This window comes from Rhinatrema bivittatum, chromosome 2 (assembly GCF_901001135.1).
Source record: "Rhinatrema bivittatum chromosome 2, aRhiBiv1.1, whole genome shotgun sequence".
Lineage (NCBI taxonomy): Eukaryota > Metazoa > Chordata > Amphibia > Gymnophiona > Rhinatrematidae > Rhinatrema > Rhinatrema bivittatum.
In genome coordinates this window covers 142,823,032-142,849,270 of record NC_042616.1, presented here as the reverse complement: position 1 = coordinate 142,849,270, position 26,239 = coordinate 142,823,032, and the positions used below count along the sequence as shown (strand labels likewise).

Genomic DNA, 26,239 nt, shown 5'->3' with positions numbered 1-26,239 from the left:
AAATTTTCTCTGCTGGAGAGAAGCGTCGAGAGAAGAATGAGCATGGATGTAAAGTCTTGGAATCCCCGGCTTGACTTAGCACGGTCCCTACGCCAACGTCTGAGGCATCGACCTCAACTATGAAGGGCTTAGTGGGATCCGGGTGTCGGAAACACAGCTTGCTCGAGAAGGCGTCTTTTAGTCTCTGGAATGCAGATATGGCCTCCGTAGACCAATTAGCAACATTGGCACCTTTCTTCGTCATCGCAGTGAGCGGAACAGTGAGCGAGGAGTAGTTCTTAATGAAAGACCTGTAACAATTGGTAAAACCTAAGAAACGTCTGAGAGCCTTCAGACCCATGGGTTGAGCCCAGTTCTTTATGCTCACCAGCTTCTGTGGATCCATCCGGAACCCATGGTTGGAAACAATGTAGCCCAGGAAAAGCACTGATTCTTTGTGAAATTCGCAAATAGACAACTTTGCATATAGATGATTGTCATGGAATCTTTGCAGCACTCTCTTGACATCCTCCAGATGAGTGATCTTGTCTTGGGAGAAAATCAAGATGTCATCTAAGTAAATGATGACACCTTTGTAGAGAAGATCCCTGAAAATATTGTTCATTAAATTTTGAAAGACAGCCAGAACATTGCACAGGCCAATGTGCATCACTAAATATTCAAAGTGACTAGCCTGGGTGTTGAAGGCAGTCTTCCATTCATCGCCTGCGTGAATGTGAAGTAAGTCATAGGCTCCTTTAAGATCAAGCTTGGAAAAGGTCTTGGCTCCTTGTAGTCAAATAGCTCTGAAATGAGAGGTAGCGGGTAACAATCTTTCACGGTATCTCATTGAGACCTCCGTAATCTATACAGGGACGTAATGTTCTGTCCTTCTTCCCCACGAAGAAGAAGCCTGCGCCAGCAGGAGACTTGGAGGGTCTTATGAAGCCTTTTTGAAGATTTTCCTGAATATATTCGGACATGGCTTTATTCTCTGCCATGGAGCGAGGGTACACCCGTCCCTTGGGTGGTTCAGTGTTCGGCTTCAGATTAATAGCGCAGTCATAGGATCTGTGAGGCGGTAGTACGTCTGCAGCTTCTTTAGATAAAACATCTTGGAACGATGCATACTGAGGCGGCAACCCCGGCATCACTGGAGTAGTTGGCATGCAGGGTATAGGAGTGACCTCCATCAGGCATTTATCATGACAATCTGGGCCCCATCGTGAAAGCTCCAGAGTAGCCCAATTGAATTGAGGCAAATGCTGCTGCAGCCATAGTAACCCCAGCACTATATATTTGCGTGGCCTTCTCTAAAACAAAGAAGGAGATAGTTTCAGAATGGAGAGCACCAGTCCACAGACATACTGGTTCGGTGAGCTGGGTTACTTCACCCGGCAAGGGCTCTCCATGGATTGAAAATAGGAGTAGCGGAGACTTCATAGTGGTAGTGGGAATCCGCAAGTGCTCCACTAAACGTTGAAGAATGAAATTACCTCCTGCCCCTGAGTCCACTAGGGCAAGAGTCTGATACTCCAAGGGTCCGCAGATCAAGGATACAGGAAGAGAGAGCGGAGGAGAGGGGGCAGTAAACCTAAGAAGAGTCCTCCCGCAGGACTTAGGTCTGCCAGTTTCCCGGACATATAGGGCATGTTTGAACAGCATGGCCAGCTTGTCCACAGTACATGCACAGCCCCAGTTTCTTCCTGGTTCTTCTCTCTTTAGCTGTCAGATGGCTGTGGCTTAATTGCATTGGTTCTTCTTCGCCAGCCACTGGAACCGGAGAAACAGGCCTGGGTATGGACTTAACTCAAGTTTCACCCTGAAAAGGTCTTCTGGGAGTCTTGGTCTCTTGAACCTTTACACAAAGTCGGCAATCAATCCTGGTTGCCAACTTCACCAGTTCAGCCAAGGTCTCAGCCATTTTACGAGCAGCGATCTCATCCTTCAGACGAGAGTTCAGTCCTTCAAAGAAGAGGGTCCTCAGGCATTTAGGATCCCAATGTAATTCAGACTCCAGTGTCTTGAATTCGATAGCGAAGTCAGTCAAGGGTTTGTTATTTTGCTTCAGGTGAACCAAAGAGAATCCCTGCAGTGGTATACCGGGCAAGGTCATCAAAAATTGATTTGAATAGCTCGAGGAATCCTTCAATGTCATGTAGAATAGCATCCTCGTGCTCCCACAGTGAAGAGGCCCAAGTCAACGCTCTTCCATCCAGATAAGACAAGAAATAGGTGTCTTGGCATAAACTGTGGGGAAATGGCTAGGTTGCAGGGAGAAATGCATGTAACACTGATTAATAAACCTCTGCATCTCCAAACCTCCCCCGAGATGCGTGAAGGAGCAGACAGTGGTACAATAGTCTTGAACGTCACTTCTGGCGGAGTAGCTTCTTTACCTGTGGTGGTAGGTAGATTCATCTGTGTGTGCAGCAAGTTGAATGCAGTAGTCAAACTCTCCAGCACACTCTGCTGTTTAGAGATTCGCTGGGCTAGGCCTGGGATGGCCTGCAATGTGGTGAGCTGAGCCGAATCCATGGAGTTAGCAATCTGTTATGGTTATACGGTGTTTGGGTGGATTCTTGGGTACCGAGGCAGATGACCACGCCCATGGGGAGGAGCCCCGTGAGACGCTGCAGTACTGGGCTAAATGCAGACGCACACAGAGTTTAGTTCTTTTATTAAACAGCTTGAAGTGTACCACCAGAGGTGGCAGTAGTGAGATAGTCTGGATGTAGCAGTCTTAGGACCCTCGGCAGAGGGGACCCTTCTCACCCCGTTGGTAAAGGGGGATTCCAGTGAGGATTTCCCAGCAAGGCAGTACTGTGGATGAGATAGACTGAGAGTTAGATTACTCACTGGATGGTTGCTGTTGGTATGCAATTCCACCAGGATGAAGAAGTTGGGAGCGGCACTGAGGCAGGGAGAGCAGGCCCTCGAGGAGCGAGTACCTGATCCCTGTAAGGCACCTGAAATAAAGCAGAGGGCCCCCGAGGAGTGGGTACCCAGGTTAGCAATACCCCGAAGGGCAGAGAGAGAGCTTCCAGCGGCAGCACGGAAGCGGCAGAGTAGCTTAGACCGGCCAAAACCAATCCTTTGCTAATCAACGAGCTAGCAACAAAGTACAGGTTATATACCCGGATGGTGTGATGTCAGTAGAGGGGAAAGCCCCCGAGGTTCGCGCCAATGCTGGAATAAAGACGTGGGTGGCGTGCATGGGCGGACCCTAGTAGGCCCTTGGGAGGAGCATGGTGGGAGGCAGCACCATAGCCGTTCCAGGGATGCCGGAGAGGTCGGCTTGTAGATGCAGCGACAACCATTTTCCCAAGGGAAGCGGGAGGAGCCGTGAACAAGGTGAGGCAAATGGGGCGAAGCCGTCTAGCACTGACAGACGCAACACTAACACTGACCCCTTTGCTGAAACGTTCGGCCTTCCAGGTGGTCTTTTTTCATCTTTATGCACTTTAGGTAACGTGTATATAGTGGGAATACTGGGGTGTTGAACATTCAAAAATTTATGTTCTTTTTTTGTCAGAAAACCAGATTCAAGAGCTTCATCTGTAATCTTTTTAATCTCCCTTTGGATTAACTTAGTGGGATCTGATTTTAATACTATATATGTGGATGTATCATTTAACTGACTCAATAATTCATCCACATAAATATGCCGATCCTGAATAACAATTGATCCTCCTTTATCACAATGGATTGATTATCTTTTAAATTATACAGAGCCTTCCTTTCATCAGATTTCAAATTGTTATTCTGATGTATACCTTGTTGTAAATGACACTTTTCATATTTTTCTACATCACGCAAAACAATCTTCTTGTATGTCTCCAAAACTGGATCCAATGATCCAGGAGGGCACCAGGTAGAGTTGTCGGTTACCCCAGAAGTTTTGGTAGAATTTCCCCAGGGTTGCTTAAAAAAAGAATACTTTTAAAGATAAGGATCTTATAAATTTCTCAAGATCAACCCTAAATTGAAATGGATTATGAATACATTGAGGAACAAAAGGAAATCCTTTATTCAAGACTGCCTCTTCAACAGCTGTTAATTCATGGCTAGAAAGATTTATTATGGCTGATTCCAGGTATGTTGATGAGTTGTTGACCCCGTGGCTATCCTCTGTTCCTGGTGAACATTGTAATCTCCCCGTTGGTATCACCAGTTGAACTCCTATTGCCACGTGGCCAATTTTATCATAAGCTGCAAAATCATCCTGGCAGCAGCAGGAGATAACATTCACTTATATGTAACTCCTGTTGCCGGCTAAGGAGGGAGTGGAACATCAGCTCAGGCAGTGGTTTGGTTTATCCCTGCCTGACTTGAAAAAAAAATCTCACAAATAAAAAGTAAATAAATAAATAAAGGAAATCGGTCAGGATTGGGGATTCATTGAATCCCTTGAAGGCCCTGACTGCACATCTCTTATGAGCTTAGAGAGAAGGATCTGTTTAGCACCGCCAAATGACATCACCCACATGTCAATTAGGGATGAATTAGCCATTCGATGGAGAAATATATGGAACAAGGTGGGGGCAGTATCTGGGAAAAGACGCTAATAAGAGAGAAGGATACAAATAAAGGAAAAAAAGAAAGAGGTTAAGGGAAGAAGTATGGAGAGAGAAAGTATGGGGGAGAGATGAGCATATAAGTCAAAAGGAGACTAGGAAGACAGACATGTGGAAGAGACAGGCCCAATTACTTCCTGTGTAGTGTCATATTTCCAGAGACCGTTGAGTTATTGCTGTTCAGACAGAAGTAAATTTATCTGGCTTGGAGGCTCTGGCATGGTATGTAGAAGTCAAAAGTATAAACAGATGTTGGTATTAAACTTCAATAAAAGATTTGAAAAAAATTTTTGTAGGACCGTCAATGTATGTTGAATGTATAATACACTGTATAACTCAAGGTCCACTTTTATGTAGTTTTTTATATATAATTTTTATAGAATGCATGTAAAATCAAGTTTGCTTACCGTAAATGGTGTTTTCCGTAGATAACAGATGAATTAGCCATGCTGTCTGGGTACATCTTCCGTGCCACTAGATGGGGGGAGCTCTCCAAGATCACCAAAGTCTTTTAGTGAGGTGTTCCTTCTTGTATGTTCCCTTGCCTCCCTGAAGCTCCATGTCAAAGCAAGATGATATGTAATGCCGGAACTGTCCGGGGAGGCGGGCGGGTCAGCATGGCTAATTCATCTGCTATCTATGGAAAACACCATTTACGGTAAGAAAACTTGCTTTTTTTCACGTAGATAAGCAGCTGAATTAGCCATGCTGTCAGGGAGTCCCCAGCTGAAGTATTGAGCGTGTTATTCAATGTGACTATTCTGTAGGTAGTTTAGCGCTCAATTCAGTAGTATAGAGGTGGACAGTTCTTACGAGCCTGTTGGATTAGATGATGAGGCGCTTTGTTCTACAATTATCCGCCCCATGCTGGCGTCATCCCTAGTTTGTTTATTCAAACAGTAGTGGGATGTGAAGGTGTGCAGCGAGGACATGTGGCCTCCTTGCAAATTTCCAGGAGAGGCACATCGTGGAGATGAGCAACGGAAGTAGCCATCGCATGTACTTGATGTGCCCTGGGTGTGGAAGATAGGGATTCTGAACGTTTTTGGTAGCAGAAACTTATGCAGTTGGATATCCAGGATGATAGTGTTCTCTTGGAAACAGGACGTCCTGGTGCATTTGGATTGAAGGAGAGGAAGAGCTGCGAGGCTCTGTTATCAGAGTGAGTGTGCTTTTTTATAATAAGCGAGCGCTCGTTTACAGTCTAATGAATGAAGACGTTGTTCACTGTCGTTTGCGTAAGGTTTTGGATGGAAAGTCGGGAGGGTAAAGGTCTAGTTTAAATGAAGAGCTGAGACCACTTTGGGCAGGAAGCTAGAATGTGTACGCAACATAACCTTATGGTAGAATTCAAGGTAAGGTGGGTTGTGTACCAAGGCTTGAAGTTCACTGATGCACCTCTCAGAGGTGAGGGCGACTAAGAATAGGACTTTCCAGGAAAGGTACCTAGGATGACAAGTGTCTAGCAGTTCGAAAGGTGGTAGCATGAGTTGCTCTAGTACTACGTTGACATCCCACGGCACTGGCGGTTATCAGGGGCCGTAAATGTAGGATACCTTTCACAAACCTGGAAACAAGGGTATGACAAGATATAGGTTCTCTGTTGAGAGGAGCGTGATAAGCGTGCACCGAGGTGAACATAAAGAGAGGCAGTGGTGAGGCCTTCCATGTAAAGCAGGTGGAGGTAAGTCAGAAGTCATTCTGGTGGACAGGTGAGTGGATCTGTGCTGATTGTCGAACACCAGGAAGCATAACGTGACCATTTGTGTTGGTGGCTTAGTCTCGTTGATGGTTTTCTGGATGAGATCAGAATATCTTGAAGCTGAGAAGAAATGTTTAGGTTGTGGAATATGACCCTTTCAATCTCCATGCAGTGAGATTCAGCGACATGTGAAGCGGATGATCATTGAGTGGATGGAGCATTGAGCCCCTTTCTTGGGTTAAGAGGGTGGGGTTGTCCCCCAGAGGGATTGGTTTGCAAATTGACAGCTGAATCAGGTAGCTGTACCACGGTTGTCGTGCCCATGCAGGTGCGATCAGGATCAAATCTGCGTTTCCCGGTAAATATGTCTTCGATGCATCTCTGGACTATGCAAGAGATGATGGGAGGGAAAGTGTAAAGCAGACCTTGGGACCAATCGATGAGGAATGGATCCTGCACCAACCGAAGGGGGCTGGGGTACACTGAGCAAAACAGATCGACTTTCTTGTTGTGTTCCGTTGTGAAGAGGTCGATCTGGAGAAGACCCCCAAGTCGAGAAAATGTGATTGGCTACAACCTGATGTAGTTCCCATTCGTGAGGGTGAAATATTCTGCTCAGCTTGTCTGCTCTGGAGTTGTTGATTCCCGGTAAGTATGTGGCTTGCAGGGAGATTCCTTTGCTGTGGGCCCAGTCCAGAATCTCGACAACTTCTTTGCAAAGGTTCCATGAACCGGACCCTCCTTCTTTGTTTATGTAAAACACTGCCACCTGATTGTCTGTGTGGATCATGACAATTTGGTGTTGGAGGTTGTGTTCGAAGGGCATTTTTGATAGCCCAAAGTTCCAGGAGGTTTATGTGGTGATTCTGTTCCTGTTGGATCACAACCCCTGAGTCTGTAGGTCAGTAAGATGGGCTCCCCAGCCTTTGGGGGAGGCATCTGTGGTGAGTTCTAGTTGATGGCGAGGGGGTCGAAGAGGTGAGCCCTCCGTCAGTGCTGGTGGGGTTATCCACCAGTGTAGATCTACTTTCATGCTGGTTGTTAGCATCACCGGAGTGGACAGTGGCTTAGGAACTGAGTACATTGATTCTTTAGACCCCTTTGTAAATGAAAGATATGTAGATGCATGTGTGGGACGACATAAGTGGATGCTGCCATATGACCCAGTATGGTAAGGATTTGATGGGCTGGGGCCGTTGTGAGCTCTAATAGGCGATGGGCAAGTGTAGTTAGAGCTAGCGCTCGAGGTTGTGGCAGGAAAGTTCTGTCTTGAATGGTGTCTATATGTGCTCCGATGAATTGCAATGTTTGAGTAGGTTGCAAATTTAATTTTTCGTAGTTTATTAGAAGGCTCAGATTATCCAGGTAATTGATCATGCAAACTAAATTATCCCGCAGAAGAAAAGGATTGGGGGCAACTAGTAGCCAATCGTTGCGGTAAGGAAATATTTGAACCCCCTGTTGACGGAGGTGTGCCACCACTACTGCTAGACATTTTGTGAAGACTCTGGGGGCGGAGGAGAGGCGAAGGGAAGAGCGTTTATTGAAAGTGTCTTTCTTCCGCTTGAAAACAGAGGTAACACCAGGATTGGGATGCATTGGTATATGGGCATATGCATCTTTTAAATCTAGGGAGCACATCCAGTCCTTGGGTTGGAGAAAGAGAAGAATGGATTTGAGAGACGTCATCTTGAATTTCTCTCTCCGTGTTTGTTGAGGGAGTGTAGGTCCAGAATTGGTCAAAGCCCCCCAGATTTTTTGGGGATGAGGGAGTATTGGGAATAGAATCCCATCTGATACTGGAATGGACTTAACTCTCATATGCAGTGTTGTTGAAGTAGTTGGTCAATCTTTTGAAGAAGAAGTCTCCGATGTGCACCATGATGTGTCGTGGAAACTGGATGTGGGAGAGATGGGAGGGATGCAAAGTTGAGAGAATAACCTTCTCTTATTATGGTCAGCACCCACAGGTCTGATGTTATGTCGCTCTATTCTGGGAGAAAGTGGGACAGACGTCCCCCAACGTTCGGTAGTGGTGGCAAGGGTAGCCCTAAAAACTTTGTTGGTTTTTAGGGGGTGGGTGTCTGTGGATTGCCATGCTTAGCGAGGTGCATGAGGGCACTGGTTTGACCCTGTTGTTGGTAAGGCTGCTGGCGGCTAGGCTGATATGGCTGAGGCTGGTAAGACGTATAAGGCCGATAAGTGTGCCTAGGTCTTCTGTAAGAGGTGAATTGGCATCAAGATGATGAGCCTTCATGTGGCGTGGTCAAAGATAGCACTGCCACTTTTTGCTCTTTCAGCTATGTTATGGTTTCAGTGAGCCTGTCCCCAAACAGGTTGTCTGGATGACATGGAAGGTTAGCTAGCTTATCGTGCACATCGTCCCTTATGGCACTTCCTTTCAACCATGCCAGTCTTCTTGCCGCTATGGCATTAGCTGTGGTTTTCGCCAACATTTCGAACCCCTCGAAGATAGAACATACGAGATGTCGAAGGCCCTCCTCCATGTCATAAAATTCTTGGGGAGGGGTTTTGTTTGCAGAACCCAGTTGTAAAATGGGTTTTAAAGATTGCAGGCATTCAAATAAATATTGTGCCACATAAAATTGGTGGTTTTGAATCTTTGCATTTAAAATTCCTGATTGGAATGCCTTCTTTGCAAAATCGTCAAGACATTTATTGTCTCTTCCCGGGGGGAGGGGGGGCGGGTATTCGAATGCAGCCTCGATTTCTTTGCCTTCTGGATCGCTGATTCGATGACCACTGATGCATGTAGAAGTTGGACATTCACATAAAAAGGCGAGTCTTGCATCTGATACTTAAGATCGGTTTTCCTCGAGGTTGGCGCCATGGAGAAAGGAGAGTCCCATGCCTTTTCATTACAGAGTCTAACACTGAGTGAGAGGGAAGTGCTGTGGGTTCAGCTGGAGTATCAAATATTTTGAGGATGCCAAACATTTCTTGCCTAGGGTCTGGTATCTTTCTAGTTTCCACATCTAATCGTTGGCCCTATTTCTCTAAAAATTGAGAATACATAAGGTCCTCTGGAGGGGACACTGGCTCTGGTGGAATTTCTCGTGGATCAGATAGGTATCCTGTTGATGACCCTGGCGAAGAAGACGAGCTAGGGGAATCTCTCGGTGGAGGTGAGGGCCTACTGGGCTGATCCTTTGGTGCTGGACCCGGTTCAGGTGCTAAGGGTGTCTCTGACGGTTTTTCAGGTGGTGGCTGATGTTGCTGCTCCACTGACATTAGGAATTGGGATAAGATACTTGAAATGTGAGAAATGGATTCTGAGGCCAAGGCCGAAGCAGGGGGTGGCCTCTGTTGTAGTTGGAGCCTGGTTGGTGATAGTGCCAAATGGAGGATATCGCTGTCCAGTCCTCTTGTATGAAAGTTGTCCCTCGGTGGGCGGGTAACTTCTGGGTAAAGTGGATTCTGTAATCCGGAACTGCTGCTGCGGTGAGAGGCTGCAGATAACCCCAAAAACATTTCGGACAAGGTTGAAGAGTAGCAAATCACCTGGACCGGATGGTATGCATCCTAGGGTTCTGAAGTGTGCTGCAGCAGTCAAAAAAGCAAATAGAATGTTAGGAATTATTAGGAAGGGAATGGTTAATAGAACGGAAAATGTCATAATGCCTCTATATCGCTCCATGGTGAGACCGCACCTTGAATACTGTGTACAATTCTGGTCGCCGCATCTCAAAAAAGATATAGTTGCGATGGAGAAGGTACAGAGAAGGACAACCAAAATTATAAGGGGGATGGAACAGCTTCCCTATGAGGAAAGGCTGAAGAAGTTAGGGCTGTTCAGCTTGGAGAAGAGACGGCTGAGGGGGGATATGATAGAGGTCTTTAAGATCATGAGAGGTCTTGAACGAGTAGATGTGACTCAGTTATTTTCACTTTTGAATAATAGAAGGACTAGGGGGCATTCCATGAAGTTAGCAAGTAGCACATTTAAGACTAATCGGAGAAAATTATTTTTCACTCAACGCACAATAAAGCTCTGGAATTTGTTGCCAGAGGAGGTGGTTAGTGCAGTTAGTGTATCTGGGTTCAAAAAAGGTTTGGATAAGTACTTGGAGGAGAAGTCCATTAATGGCTATTAATCAATTTTACTTAGGGAATAGCGACTGCTATTAATTGCATCAGTAGCATGGGATCTTCTTAGTGTTTGGGTAATTGCCAGGTTCTTGTGGCCTGGTTTTGGCCTCTGTTGGAAACAGGATGCTGGGCTTGATGGACCCTTGGTCTGACCCAGCATGGCAATTTCTTATGTTCTTATGTTCTTAAGAGGTTCCGGAGAGTCATGGAGGAGATGGACTATCATCCAAGTCCATGACTAACAGTAGTGAGTGACTTCTTTGCCTTTTATGCCCAGCTGGATGTTTCTTGGGCTGTTTTCTTACAGGCTGCGTCGGCAGCGTCGGTGGGAGAGGCTTGGCGCTGGGTTGCATCGAAGGCCTCAATGGAGTTGCTAATGCACCAGTTGTTTCCAATTGCGACACAGCATCATCTGTGCGTCGACGCTAACCCAATGCGTCGGTGCTTCGATGCGTCAATGCTTTCGACGCAGATTGTGGTCATGGTGACTGTGGCACATCTCCCGTGCCCTGCGTCGATGGGAGTTGCACTTTCTTCAGCGTCAGGCATTTCAGACTTAGAGGGTCCACATAAGTGACATTTGGATGGTATTGGGCCTTTGGCATCCTATGAGGTCCCAGGGATGACCTGGCTGAAGCTTCAGAGGGGGCATAAGAGGCAGATGTGTTGTCTCTGAGCTGGGCAATGCGTGCAGCTCTCTGATGCTGCGTCTGTGGTGATATGCGTGCGCAGTCCCTACCATTTACCTGGTCATTTCTGGGACCCAGGCAGATATAGCAGAATTGATGTCCATCGGTGACAGACATTATTTTATGACAGGCGCAAAACTTAAAGCCTGGTAGACGAGGCATGTTACGTTATTAAGCGTTCTCTGTGGTATTCTGCTAAGTTTTTGTCACTTCCACTCACTTTTTTCTTCACAGAATATATTTTTTCTCACAGGAGATGAGAGCTCTGTGTGCAGTCAGTCGCTCAGAAAAAAAACAAAGGACTGAGGAGCCTCAGGGAGGCAAGGGAACATACAAGAAGGAACACCTCACTAAAAGACTTTGGTGATCTTAGAGAGCTCTTCCACCTAGTGGCACAGAGGACGTACCCAGACAGCATGGCTAATTCAGCTGCTTATCTACGTGAAAAAAAAACTTTTCCTCATCGTTCATTAACTATCGTTCATAAACTTAAACAAGTGAAAAAACTGTGATGTCACACCAATGTCATTACTTATCTCAATACGTGCATGCTCATGTAGACAAACCTAGACATGAATTCATGTTTCGGACAAAGCTTGCGTCAGGGGGAAGATGCTCATTCAAAGCTCACTTGTGGACGGTCCGGTCTTACATGCCACATCTATACATCCCTGTAACATAATGGAGGAAACTGTGGGGTATTTAAACTGAAAGCAGGAAATGATGTAAACCCATATGTAACATCAAGCAACATTGATAGAAATATGAAAGAGTACCAATTGATCATTTCATTCAAACCATCAGGTGCTACAGATTGCAGATTAAAAATCCAAAACTGTTCTCTCTTATTCAAAATATTTTGTATATCGCCGCGACATTTTTTTTTGGGGGGGGGGGGGGGTTTGAATTGTTCTAAAACAGACCATCTTAAGTCACCAAAACAATCAGAAAGCAGAGTTGCTTACCTGTAACAGATGTTCTCACAGGACAGCGGGATGTTAGTACTCACATATGGGTGAGTACCGAGCTGAGGATGCCCAAGCAAAGTACCAAATGCACCCAAAGAAGTGCAACAGGCACAACAACAGGGGTGGAATTTGGTTAGGAGGGCATCCTGAACGGGTCGGTGGAGGGATGTTGGGAACTTAAACTGAAAACAAGTTGCGTAGAAAGCACTGGCCAAAGATGGAACCCTGTGTCCCAGTCTTATCTAAGCAATAATGGGCTGCGAAAGTATGGAGAGAACTCCAGGTAACAGCCTTACAAATATCAGCAAGCGGCACCGAACAGAGATGCGCTACTGATGTCATCATGGCCCTGACCGAGAGTGCTTTTACATGGTCTTGTAGCGGAATGCCTTCTTGCTGGTAGCAAAACTAAAAGCAATCCGCCAACCAGGAGGAGCGGATCTGCTTTCCCACAGGATTTCCCAATTTGATGGTATCAAAAGAAACAAACAATTGAGTGGATTTCCTGTGGGCCAACATGCGGTCCAGATAGAAAGCTAGAGCACGTTTACAGTCCAAAGAATGCAGAACCTGTTCTCCTGGGTTCGAATGGGGCCTGGGAAAAAAGGTAGGTACGATAATGGATTGATTAATGTGAAATTCCGATACTACCTTTGGTAAAAATTTAGGGTGGGTGCGAATCACTACCCTGTCATGCAGAATTTTAGTGTAAGGCAGGTAGGTAACTAATGCCTGTAATTCACTAACTCTGTGAGTGGACATTATCGCAAGAAGAAAAACTACCTTCCAGGTGAGATGGCGGAGATCACAGGAGTGGAGAGGCTCAAACGGAGGTTTCATGAGTTGTCCCAAAACCACATTAAGGTCCCAAGCAGGGGCAGAAGGGCACAGTGGAGGTCTTAAATGGAGCAAGCCTCTCATGAAACATGATACTAAGGGTTGTGTTGAAATGGAGACATCTCCTATACCTTTATGGTACGCAGACACTGCACTAACATGCACTCTGATAGAGGAAGTTTTTAGGCCTAACTCTGACAGGTGCCAGAGATAGTCTAGGAACCTCGCAGTGGAACAAGTGAAGGGATCTATGGACATGGAAGTGCACCAGACCGTAAATCTCTTCCATTTAGAGCGATAAGACCTTCTCATTGAAGGCTTTCGTGAAGCCATCAGGACTCGGGATACCGACTCGGAAAGGTTGAGAGGTTGGAGTATTAACCTTTCAACATCCAGGCCATCAGAGACAGAGCCTGGAGATTGGGGTGACGCAGGTACCCTTTGTTCTGAGTTATTAGAAGGGGATCCTTCCCCAGAGGAATATGCCGGCGTACTGAAAGGTCCTAGAGGATTGGAAACCACACCTGTCGTGGCCAGTCGGGAGCTATCAGGATCATTAATCCCTTGACCTGCCGGAGCTTCACGAGAGACTTTGAAATAAGAGGAAGTGGAGGGTATGCATAAAGGAGACCGCTGGCCCAGGAGAGGGCGAAGGCATCACTTGGTTGCGAGTGGTGACTGCGAATGAGAGAGCAGAAGTTGTCTACTTTGTGGTTGTGGACCGACGCAAAGATCTATGCAAGGGTAACCCCAGCTTTGGAATATCATGTCCGCTATTATGGGGTTGAGAGACCACTCGTGCAGATGTAAAGTGCGACTCAGCTTGTCTGCTACAAGATTGTCCACTCCTGGCAAGTAGGTTGCTTTGAGGTACATGGAGCGGGAAAGCGCCCATGCCCATATTTGTGCAGCTTCCTGACACAGGAGGTAGGAGCCTGTTCCCCCTTGTTTGTTGATGTACCACATCACAACCCGATTGCCGGTTTGAGTCAGGATGGCTTTGTTTGGCTTTGTCCTGAAAAGCCTGGAGGGCATATTCTGATCGCCCGTAGTTCCAGGAAATTTATCTGGTGTTTGGCTTCCTCCGGAGACCAGGTTCCCTGATTCTGCAGGTCGCCTACATGTGCACCCCACCTGAGGATGGATGCGTCTGTTGTTAGGGTAATTTGAGGTTCTGGAGCCTGAAAAGGAAGTCCTTGGATGAGATTGGAGTGGTGTATCCACCAGGCTAGTGACAGACGGAGCTGTTTGGTAACCTGGATAATGCGGGACATTGGCTGACAAGCTTGCATCCTCTGGTATTTTAAGGTCCACTGCATCACTCTCATGGCTAGGCGAGCCATCGGAGTGACATGCACCGAGGACACCATGTGATCCAGCAGTATGAGGAATTGATGAGCTGTTGAAGATACTCGAGTCTGTAGGTGATGCGCCAGAGATGCTATGGTGAAAGCGCGATCCTGGGGAAGGAAGGCTTTTGCCTGTATAGTGTTTAGGTCGGCCCCTATAAAGGATAGGGTTTGGGATGGAACTATCTTGGATTTGGGATAGTTGATTAGAAACCCTAAGGAGATCAGGGTGTGGATAGTGAGATGCAGGGAGGCTAGAGCACCCTGCTGAGTCGTAGCCCTTAACCAATCATCGTGATAAGGGTAGTCATGCACACCCTGATTCCTGAGGAAGGCTGCGACCACCACCAGGCACTTGGTGAATACTTGTGGAGCGGACGCTAGGCCGATTGGTAGTACATGGTACTGGAAGTGACGAGGGCCAACCAGGAATCGCAGGTACTTGCGATGAGATGGAGTAATTGAGATGTGTGTGTAAGCATCTAGGAGATCTAGAGCATGTTATGATATCGAGGTGTTTTGTGGATTCTCAGGGGCAACAGTGATGGTATCTCCTATGGGAAGGAGCCCTGTAGGGAACTGTAGCACCGGGCTAGACTCAGATGCACAAACACAGAGAATATATCTTTTATTATACAGCTTGTCTGGTTCACCAGAGGTGGCAGTAGAAAGTGGATTAGATAGCAACAGTCAGTGATCCTTGGCGTGGGAGACAAGTCCCACAATGGTGGTGTAAGCTCCCGATGCAGATGTCCAGTAAGACACTGTAAGAGAGACAGATTGGCAGATGTTATAACACACTCCCTGGTAGCTGAGTAGATAGAGTTCCCAGTGAGCAATAGAGAGAGGATAAATATCAACAGTCTGTGATCCTCGCCAGAATGTGGCTGTGAACTGTACGCCTCTATCTGAGACGATGTGCTTTGGTATTCTGTGCAGGCGGAATATGTGGCTGATGAAGAGCTTTGCAAATTCACTAGCAGATGGTAAACCAGAAAGCGCCACAAAGTGAGCCATTTTTGAGAATCTGTCCACCGTTACCCGATAGTATTGTTGCCCCCAGAGAGGGATAAGTCCACCACGAAGTCCGTGACAATGTGAGTCCAGGGTTCATCCGGTATGGGTAAAGGTTGTAGTTGGCCCCAAGGACGACCGGGTGGAGGCTTTTGTCTGGCACAGTTGGTACAGGCCGCTACATAAGTGAAGGCATCTTCTCTTATAGATGGCCACCAGTAGAATTTTTGCAGCTTTGCCAGGATTCTCCGTTGACCAGGATGTCCAGCCAATTTAGAGTCATAAGCCCATGCTAGTACCAGAGGTTGGCAGGCACAATCATCTTGCCCGCAGGTACTGGGTGAGTGGCTGAAAGAATGACTCTCTCAGGTTCAATGATGTGTTGCAGAGCATCAGGCACATCTTCAGATAAGAATGAGCGAGATAGGGCATCCGCTCTGACATTTTTATCTCCAGGTCGGTACTTTAAGATGAAATCAAACATGTTAAAGAACAGGGACCACCTCGCCTGTCTATGGTTGAGGCGCTGGGCGTGATGAAGGTATTCTAGGTTTTTATGGTCAGTAAAAACCATAATCTGGTGTTGAGCACCCTCAAGCCAGGGTCTCCACTCTTCGAATGCCATCTTTATCACCAAAAATTCTTTATCTCCGATTCTATAGTTCCTCTCAGCTGGTGTGAATCGCCTGAAGAAGAAGGAACATGACCGCAGGATCTTGGAGACACTGGTTTGACTTAATACAGCCCCAACGCCAACATCAGAGGCATCCACCTTGACAATGAAGGGGCGTGTAGGATCCGGGTGATGGAGACATGGCTTGCTGGAGAAAGCGTCCTTCAGCTTTTGGAAAGCGGTGACAACCTCTATAGACCAATTGGCAACATTAGCACCTTTCTTTGTCAGCTGTTAAAGGCACAGTTAGTGGGGAGTAATTTTTAATGAAGGTTCTATAATAATTTGTGAATCCCAGAAACCTTCTGAGAGCCTTTAGACCAGTAGGTTGAGACCATTTCTGAATGCTCTCCAGCTTTTGTGGGCCCATCTGGAACCCCTTGTTGGGCACTATGTACCCTAGGAACGGTTCAGATTCCTTGTGGAATTTGCATTTGGACAGCTTAGCGTATAGACGGTTCTCTCGCAGTCTCTGTAACACTCTCTTGACATCCGTAATGTGGGTATTCAGATCTTGAGAGAAGATCAGGATGTCATCCAAATAGACAACCACACATTGGTAGAGTAGGTCACGCAGGATGTCATTCATCATGTTTTGGAAGACAGCTGGGGCGTTGCATAAGCCGAAGGGCATCACCAAATACTTAAAGTGTCCATCCCTGGTGTTAAAAGCTGTCTTCCATTCATCACCTGAACGAATGCGGACAAGGTTATACGCTCCTTTAAGATCCAGCTTGGAGAAGATCTTAGCCCATTGTAGGCAGTCAAACTGCTCAGAGATGAGTGGTAAGGGATAGCGGTCTTTGACCGTGGTCTCATAGAGGACCACGATAATCAATGCATGGACGTAGGGTTTCGTCCTTCTTCCCCACAAAGAAAAACCCTGCTCCTGCAGGAGACTTGGATGGCCTTATGAAACCTTTTTGTAGATTTTCTTGGATGTATTCCGACATCACTTTATTTTCCACCACCGAGAGGAGGTAAACTCTTCCCTTGGGTGGTTCCCAGAGTAACAGATAAGTATGAGAAAAAAAAAGTGTGAAACTTGCTGGGCAGACTGGATGGGCCATTTGGTCTTCTTCTGCCGTCATTTCTATGTTTCTATGTAAAACAGCTGATGAATAGAATATCCAATAATTAACTCTGATGATTCTCTTAGTCCGCCCAATATTTATCAAACTGTATGGACATTGTATAACATAGATCACATTCCGAGAATGGCAGGTGATATGAGATCTCAGACAAATAACGCGCTTGGACTTAGGATGTGTTCACTTTGACCCAGTAAGTGCCATTGGGCACATGTCACAGCCATCATAGAGATAATGTCCCAAAGGTAGTTGAGTATCATTATTATTTGTTGAATGAAAAACAGAGTGCATTCAGCAAACTAAGAGACGCATCAGAGTTAGTTTGATTGAACATAAGAGCTGTATCAACACCTTAAAACTATCAGCTCCCATGGTTACCTACTGTCAATGCTTTTTCATTGTTTTAGTGACTTAAGATGGTCTGTTTTAGAACAACTCAACCCCCCATGTCACGGTGGCGATATACAAAATATTTTGAATAAGAGAGAACAGTTTTGTATGGCTTCCAATCAAGCAATGCATCCATTACAAAATCTTGACCCTAATCTTTAATCTAATCCACAACCTCTCCGCCATTTGGCTATGTACCTCTCTATGCTTGTATCAGCCACAATGCCCCTTATGATCAGTTGATAAAAATCTCCTCCAGGTTCCCACGGTAAAAATTGCTTGGCTTGAAATTACCAGAAAACATGCCTTCTCTGTAGCAGGTCCCTCTCTCTAGAACTCTATCCCAACATCTCTCAGACTCCTAACTAACCCGAAGGAATTTAAGAAAAAACTAAAAACCTATCTGTGCTCCACCACTTTTAGCTTACAAAGCCCAAATTAATACCTTCTCTAAATTCCTCCCTAGTTATTTTTCCTAGCATTTGTTATTAATATCTCCCATTTTTATACACCTTTGTTAACCATTTGTATCTTTCTGCTTTTGTTTTCCCACTGTTCCATGTAAATGTTGTTTTTTACAGTTCCATGTAAACCGATACGATGTACAAACGGTTTTCGGTATAAAAAAACCTCAAATAAATAAATAAATGTTTTTATTTGTTTATACTTGGTAAAATTTCTTATTTTCTAATAAGCTCACGTTTTATTGTTTGATTAATTATGTTTACAATCTGTAAACTGCCTGGACCTTTATATTTAATTGTATAAGTAGTATACAAAAGCTTTAAATAAATAAATAATCTGCGATCTGTAGCATCTGATGGTTTGAATGAAATGATCAATTGATACTCTTTAATCTAATATTTCTATCATTATTGTTTGACATTGCACATGGGTTTATGTCATTTCCTGCTTTCAGTTTAAATACCCCGTAGTTTCCTCCATTTTGTTACAGGGGATATATAGACGCGACATGCAAGACCAGACTGTCCACAAGTGAGCTTTGAATGAGCATCTTCCCCCTGACGCAGGCTTAGTCTGAAACATGAATTTATGTCGGGGTTTGTCTACATGAGCTTGCACATATTGAGATAAGTAATGACATTGGTGTGACATCACAGTTTTTTCACTTGTTTAAGTTTATGAACGATGGTTTATGAAAGATGAGGAAAATGGTTTTATATGCATTCTATAAAAATTATATATAAAAAAATGCATAAAAGTGGACCTTGAGTTATACAGTGCATTATACTTTCAACATACATTGTCAAACATTGACGGTCCTACAAAAAAATGTTTTAAATGCTTTATTGAAGTTTAATACCAAGATCTGGTTATACTTTTGGATTCTTTGATAACGTGGATCTTGGAATACAATTGCTGACATTGGGCTGTTTTTTGGGATATGTATGTAGAAGGGTCAGACATGTGGCAGAATAGCTTTTTGGCAACAGTCAGGGTATGAATATATTTATGCGCATGAACAATTTAAAAAAGTTAAATGTCTTTCTAGCAGTATCAAAAAAAAAATTATGACCAATACATATCTTCACATATTCATCCATTAATGCACTTCCACAGCCATGCAGAATGGAGTATAACATGAATATAATTATATGACTAATTGAAAAAGAAAATCAGAATGATAAACATGTTACAGGTCAGAAGAAGTACCTTTCTGTGACCAGCTTCAAGATTCTGTGCTGTTTCATTTATATGTGTGTAGAGATTTGAAACCTGTTCTTGTATCTTTTCTTCATAGTCTCCTTTAATGGAATTTTTATAGATCAGGAAATCTCTCTTGAGGCAGTTGAAGGACTGGAGATTCATAAAATCCAAATTATAAAATACAGTAATAATTTATTACTGTGTTCTCCACATTTTTCTATAGATATGCACAAATATTTGTGTTATATTCCCTGGTTTCTAAACCCTAGTTCTCTGGCTGGCATAGAGATTATTGAAAATGACTTTGCAGCTTTCTTATCGCTCTCTATTCTATACAGATATAGCAATACAAATACATTAGAGATCAGAATCCGCAATCAACACACAAAAAATGAACCAAGGTTACATTTAGGCAATAATAAAAGGGAAAATTCTCATTCTATAATGCCAATCTCCTCAGGCATTCAACAAGATGCTCAACTCAGCACACATCAGTTGTGAAAACAATAAAAGCAGGTTTCATGGAGATCTTTGTTATATTAGAATAAATTTCACAATATAGTCCATGCCAGGCAACTCCATCCTCTTAAGATTGTAAAGGCATACTCTATGGATTATATACAATTTTCAAAGGCATTCTTTACAGTGTGTCTGTAAACCATAGCTTGTTAGTCTAGGAGTGTGATTCTCGCTTAGGGTACAAAAATATCCAGGGTTGAAACATTACATGACTCCTTTGGTGATTTTAGTTATATCTTGGAGACAAAAGATGTCATGTTTTTTACCTCTTACCATCATCTTGACATCTGCTGGTGCAAATAAACTGCAAATTCTCCACTGCCATTGTATTTTTTCCACGGGGATCTTTTCTTGGATCAGTACTTTTCAACATTTTAGTGAGCGACATTGTGGAAGAACTATTGGGATAGAAGTTTTTTTTTTCTTTTTAGCTGATAAAACCAAAATCTACAACAGGGTAGACAGCCAGGAAGGTATAGAATAGAGATGTGAATCGGGACCAGAATTGGTTCCGATTCCGGTTCCAATTCACATCGTGAAATTTTTTTCGTGCGGTCCGATCGTTTTTTTTTTTTTTGTTTGTTTGTTTGGTTTTTTTTTTAATCGGCTGCGCCCGAGCCGATTAACTGGATGGCCCGCACCATTTTTAAAGATGGCGCCGGCCGTCCATTACTCCTACCATGTGACAGGGGCCGGCCAATGGCACGGATACCCTGTCACATGGTAAGGGCAAAGGGCCATCGGCGCCATTTTGATTAGTGGCAGCCAATGGCCCGAGAATGGGAGATCGCTCCCGGGACCCCAACTGGACCACCAGGTAATTTAAAAATGTTTTGGGGGGGGGGGGTGTCAGGAGGGTGGGGGAAGCTAAGGGATCTGTTTTAAAGGGTCGGGGTGGGTTTAGGGGTTGTTTTTGTGTGCCGTTTTTCCCGCCCTCCCCTAAAACAATAAGAGAACCCCACGAACAATTTCGTTGGGTTTTCCTATCGGTTTCGGGGAGCCCCCGATTTCTGACGACTTTGAAAATATCGTACGATATTTTCAATCATCATAAAAACGATTCATATCCCTAGTATAGAAAACATGAAAAGGGATCTAGCAAAGCTCAAGGAATCTAGGGCATTTTCTTATGTAGCTAGGAAGAGGAGGCATGAATGATTATAGATATTCTCAGAAAGGAGCTTCTATAAATTTAAGAGCCACCACTGGTATCTATTATTGCTGTGAAGTGCTGAGAGCAGAGCCCAGATACTGGCCTAGTTTTGAGCATCAGACAATGAAGACTTTTCTGAGGCATACTTGATCAGATCTGAAGGCACACTGGTTTGGAAACACTGATCTAGTGGACCAAATGACTTCCACACAGGCCTTTTCCTTCAAATGTATTTGAAAAAGTTCTTTATTTAGTTTTTCAAATTCTCTCAGTCTGTCTAACAACAGTTTTACATCAAACTTGCCAGTACCTATGTACTTGCTTATTTTCTTCATTTGGGTCTGAATTCCATTTTTTGAAAGATTCCCCTTTGGCTTTAATCTATTGGCTTTAACTGCCTCTTTCACGTCACCATTTAACCATTCGGTCTTCTTCGACCTTTTCTAATGCAAGATGGTATTTCTAAACAATTTCCATTGCTCATGCAAACTTTTAACCTTTGTAATTGCTCCTTTTATTTTTTTTAAAGTTATATGCTACTACAGTAGTTTTACTTAATGTTCTCCTTCCAGGGATTATTTATTTATTTATTTTTAATTTTTATATACCGATGTTCCTGTAAAGAATACATATCGCACCGGTTTACAAGGAACTGAACAGACGCCTCCAGGGCGGAAATACATTAAAACAGTCGCCTCAAGGCAGAATACATTAACACAAGTATACAGGAAAACTATTAAAAGAGAACTTTCATAAACTCAATTAAATGTAACTGTGAACCATAAATCAGGAACCATAAATCAGGAACATATGTACAGAGGTAGGTATATCGTCTGTCGCTTCACCAGATTTTAGCTCTCAGGGAAAGCTTGAGTGAATAGCCAAGTCTTTAGCTTCTTTTTGAATGTCAAATTTGTCAAATCTTTTTGAATGTCAAAAATCTTTTTGAATGTCAAAAATCTTTTTGAATGTCAAATATGTCAAATTTGATTGCATTATAATTGCTATTATTAAGCAGCCCCTCACCACAGTAACTCCTTGCACCAGGTTGTGCATTCCACTGAAGACTAGATCTAAAAAAGTTAACCCTCTTGTCACTTCTAGGACCAGCTGCTCCATGAAACAGTCATTCATGGCATCTAGAAAATTAGAGGTCTATATTCAAAAGCCATTTAGACAAATAACTCAAAAGTTATCCGTCTAAATGGAAAATTTGGAATATACAGCCACTTATCCAGCTAAATTATAGCCAGATAAGTAGTTATCCATCTATAATTTAGTAGTATAAAGCAGAGTTGCTTACCTGTAACAGGTGTTCTCTGAGGACAGTAGGATCTTAATCCTCACACATGGGTGACATCATCAGATAGAGCCCCGATGCAGAAAACTTATGTCAAAATTTCTAGAACTTTGACTAGGCACAGTGAGCATGCCCAGCATGCCCCATACCATGCATCCATGCAGGGTCCCTCTCCAGACTTGTAATACAAAATTATGATTAAAAATAAAAAAAAAAATAGGAGAAACCCAACTCCACAGGGTGGCAGGCGGGTTTCCTGAGGACTAACATCGCTCCTCCAGTTACAGCTTGGTATTCCCGGATGACATTGGAACTCCAACTGGAGCGCATGGACTGTCTTTCGGGACATCGTGCACGGGATAAGCAGTATGAGGAATGTTGGCAAGCTTTCTTTAGGGGCCTCCCTAGCGGGATGCAGGCGAATTTACATACTGCTGGCTACTCTAATGTTTGGGCTTAATTTTTTTTTTCCTTGGTCTCTGGTGGGGGTGGGAATCGGGGGTTAGGGGAAGAACTAGACTGGCTGATGGACGTATGATGTGTGTGTATATGAGAGATAGTGTTTGTGGGGAAAGGGTACGGACTAGGCTGGGTCTTGTATGACTGTTTTCGGGGGGGGGGGGGGGGAAGGGTACATTGATACGGGTTGCGCAAGCGTAAAAAGGAAAACCAAAGGGCAGGGGTATGTGTAAGGTTATGTTTATCTCATGTTTCATGTTTTCTCTGGAGCCTGATATTTCACATTGTGGCTTGATTTACTTCTTGTAACTGTTTATTTTGTATACTGTTCAGCGTGCAGCCTTTTTGACCAATAAATATTATTTCGACAAAAAAAAAAAAAAAAAAAAAAAAATTCCTAGCCCCCATTATGGAAGGATTCTTCAAGGACAAATATATAAAGAAAAAAAGTAAGTATTTACTTACACATTCAGGAGATACATTTTTTTTATACTGTTTCTACTACCTCAACCTTTATTTATTTTTATCCACCAGAAAGGTTTCCAAATGGGCAGGGTCTTGAAATGTAAATTTATTCTTCTGAAATACTACCGAACGCTTACAGGGGAATCTTAAAAAGAATGTTGCCCCTATAGTTAAAGCTCTCGGCTTCAAAACCAAAAATTGTTTCCTTTTCAACTCAGGAGTAATGTAAAGAAATATTTCTTTACAGAGAGGGTAGTGGATGCATGGAACAGCCTCCCCATGAGGGGGTGGAGATAAGGACAGTATCTCAGGTGAAGGAAGTATGGGATAAACAGAGGATCACTGAAGGAGTGATACAGATTGTAAAGCTGAAGATGGTTTAGATAGGTAGACTAGATAGGGAATATTTGGATCCTTTGTCCACAAAACAAGAAGTCTTTGTTCTTAAAATACTTCTGTAACATTAAACTTTTGTCACATTCTCTACAAAAAGTAACCAGTAAGGTTGCTCTTTGAGGAATATCATCAACTGATGATTCCAAGAATGCTGTTAAATTAGGAGACTCTTGTTGGACTTGGTCCATACCTTCCTCGCCCTCTTGCATCCTTAATCTGGTGTTGGGAATATAGAATATCTTAGATATACTCTTATCATCTATAAATGAAATTGACAACATTTCTTCCAAATTTTTTTTTAACAATTCATTAGCAGAAATTAATCTGGAAACAGGAAAATTTAAGAATCTCAAGTTTCTAACCCTAAATGCATTTTCCAAATTTTCTATCTTTAATAAAGGAAATGTTCACCATCTGTAATGCAGTTAATTGTACAGATGTTGTTTTACTAATTTCCTCTAATTGAGTTAATCGATTATTATGTAATTCTATAGCATTTTTTTTATCTCTGTACAGGTCTTATTATTCTGGGTTATAGAGGCAAACATAGTTTTCTGTAAGTCAGTAATTGCCCTCCACACATCTCCCAGCGTTACATTTTGGGGGTCTATGGGCTCCGGCACTACTACCTGTAGTCCAGAACCCCCCTGTACTCCTAATACCTCTGATTCTCCACTAGCTGTGGGTAGCACAGAGTCAGTATTTGATGTTTCCACCAAAGGTAATATCATACTTTGGCCTGAAGGGATGGGCACTTCTCTCAATAGTTGAGATGGCTGTTTCTGGCAAGGACTCTCCGAGGATCCAGATGAGAAAGAAATTTCAGGGATTGAGTTTCAGGCAGTTTGACTTACTCTCCTCATAATGTGGGAGTCCATAGGACCTCTGGCCACAGGAGCAGCTGGTGATAATGTCCAAACTTTTGTTTTTCTTTTCCTACCCATACAGGTTAAGAAAAGAGTTTAAGTAAAATTCTTGATAAAGGGCATACCCCTTTGGCATGTGGCTTCGGCAGCGAGCCGGCGGCTACGTGATGCACTTCCCTTGAATTTATTCAGTGTCCCGTCCCCACATGATGATGTCATAAGGGGTGTATGGCTCTGGATCGATTTCAGGTGTTACTGGCTCCCAGTTGACACAGAAAGCCTTGGTCACGATCCCTCTCGCCTTCCCTCTCCACAGAGAGGTTTCTCCTACTGAACACCTCACCAGGAACGAGATTTTGACAGGGTCATAGGTAGCAATAGTGTTAGAAACATGACGGCAGAAAAAAAGACCACACAACCTATCTAGTCTACCTATCTAAACCATCTTCAGCTTTACAATCTGTATCACTCCTTCAGTGATAAGCAAGTTTGCTTACCGTAAACGGTGTTTCCGTAGATAGCAGGATGAATTAGCCATGCTGTCATGGGATCTGTCAATCAGGTCTGGGAGGCGGAGCTTGTTAAGCAGAGGTTAGTTTTTTGTCTCTACGGCTGCGCGTGTATTCCCACACAGGAAAGTAACAGATTCTCCTCAGTCTGTGATTAAGCTGTAGTTGATCCGAAGAAGCAGTGACTGCCAGGGAGGAGGGCGGGTCAGCATGGCTAATTCATCCTGCTATCTACGGAAACACCGTTTACGGTAATCAAACTTGCTTTTTCCCGTTGATAGCAGGGCTGAATTAGACATGCTGTCATGGGAGTACCAAGCTCCCGATCACGTTAGTTGCGATACTGTTAGGTGGACGTGATCTGAAGAAGTGTGGTAGTCACTGTGGACAGGAGGATAGAGATTGCAGGATTGCTTGCCCTATCTTCGCATCCGTGGTTGCTTGCTGATCAAGGCAGTAGTGTGATGTGAAGGTATGGAGTGATGACTATGTAGCTGCCTTACAAATGTCTATGGGTTGCACGTTTCGAAGGTGTGCCCATGAAGTTGCTAGGGCTCTCACTTGGTGAGCTTTGGGTATAGAAAGCAGATGTAACTTCTGCTTGTCATAGCAAAATTGAATGCATTGTACTATCCAGCTAGAGATGGTATGTTTTGACACTCGTAGTCCCGGTGCTTTTGGATCAAATGATACAAAGAGTTGGGAAGCTCGGGATTCCAAGTTTGTTCTTTCTTTGTAGTAAGCTAATGCTCTTTTACAATCTAGCGTATTAAGTAACTTTTCCCTCTCGTTGGCATGAGGTTTAGGGAAAAAGATTGGTAATTCTATGCTTTGGTTAAGATGGAACTGTGAAACTACCTTTGGTAAGAAGGATGGGTGAGTTCTGAGAAACACTTTTTTGTGAAAAAACTGTAAGTATGGTGAATAATGGACTAGTGCTTGTAGCTCACTGACTCGTCGTGTCGAAGTACTGCTATTAGAAACACTACCTTCCAAGTAAGGTACTTTATATGTGCTGATTCCAAAGGTTCAAAGGGGGAAAGCATGAGTTGTTCCAGGACTGTGTTGATATTCCATGGAACGGGAGGTTTTGCAACTGGAGGACGAAGATGAGATAGTCCTCTAATGAAACGAGATAGTAATGGATGTTTGGATATCGGTGTATCATTTAATGGTCTATGGTATGCGCCTATGGCACAGAGATGAACTCTAATGGAAGATGTGGCTAGCCCAGTGTCATACAGTGTATGAAGGTAATTCATGAGTTGTTCTGGTGGACAGTCTATTGGTGATATGTTATTGGATATGCACCAATTAGAGTAACGTTTCCATTTGTAACTGTAGTTCTTCCTTGTTGAAAGTTTCCTGGATTCTAATAAAATGAATTGTATAGACTGAGAGACTCCCTGTTCTGTTAATAGGAGCCGTTCAACCTCCACGCTGTCAAGTGGAGGGATGCGTGTAATGGGTGTAGAAGAGTCCCGTGATCCTGAAGTAGGAGATCTGGACGATTTGGTAGACGTAT

The 26,239-nt window shown here is 43.8% G+C and overlaps 1 protein-coding gene across 1 annotated transcript in view; it reads right to left on the bottom strand.

The window, feature by feature from the left end:
* Positions 1 to 26,239, bottom strand: part of C2H10orf67 (chromosome 2 C10orf67 homolog) — a 78,217-nt gene that overhangs the window by 15,025 nt on the left and 36,953 nt on the right. Inside the window, exon 3 of the mRNA XM_029588701.1 lies at positions 19,054 to 19,197. Within this exon, the coding sequence (XP_029444561.1) occupies positions 19,054 to 19,197 (144 nt within the window). The remainder of the gene's footprint in view (positions 1 to 19,053; positions 19,198 to 26,239) is intronic.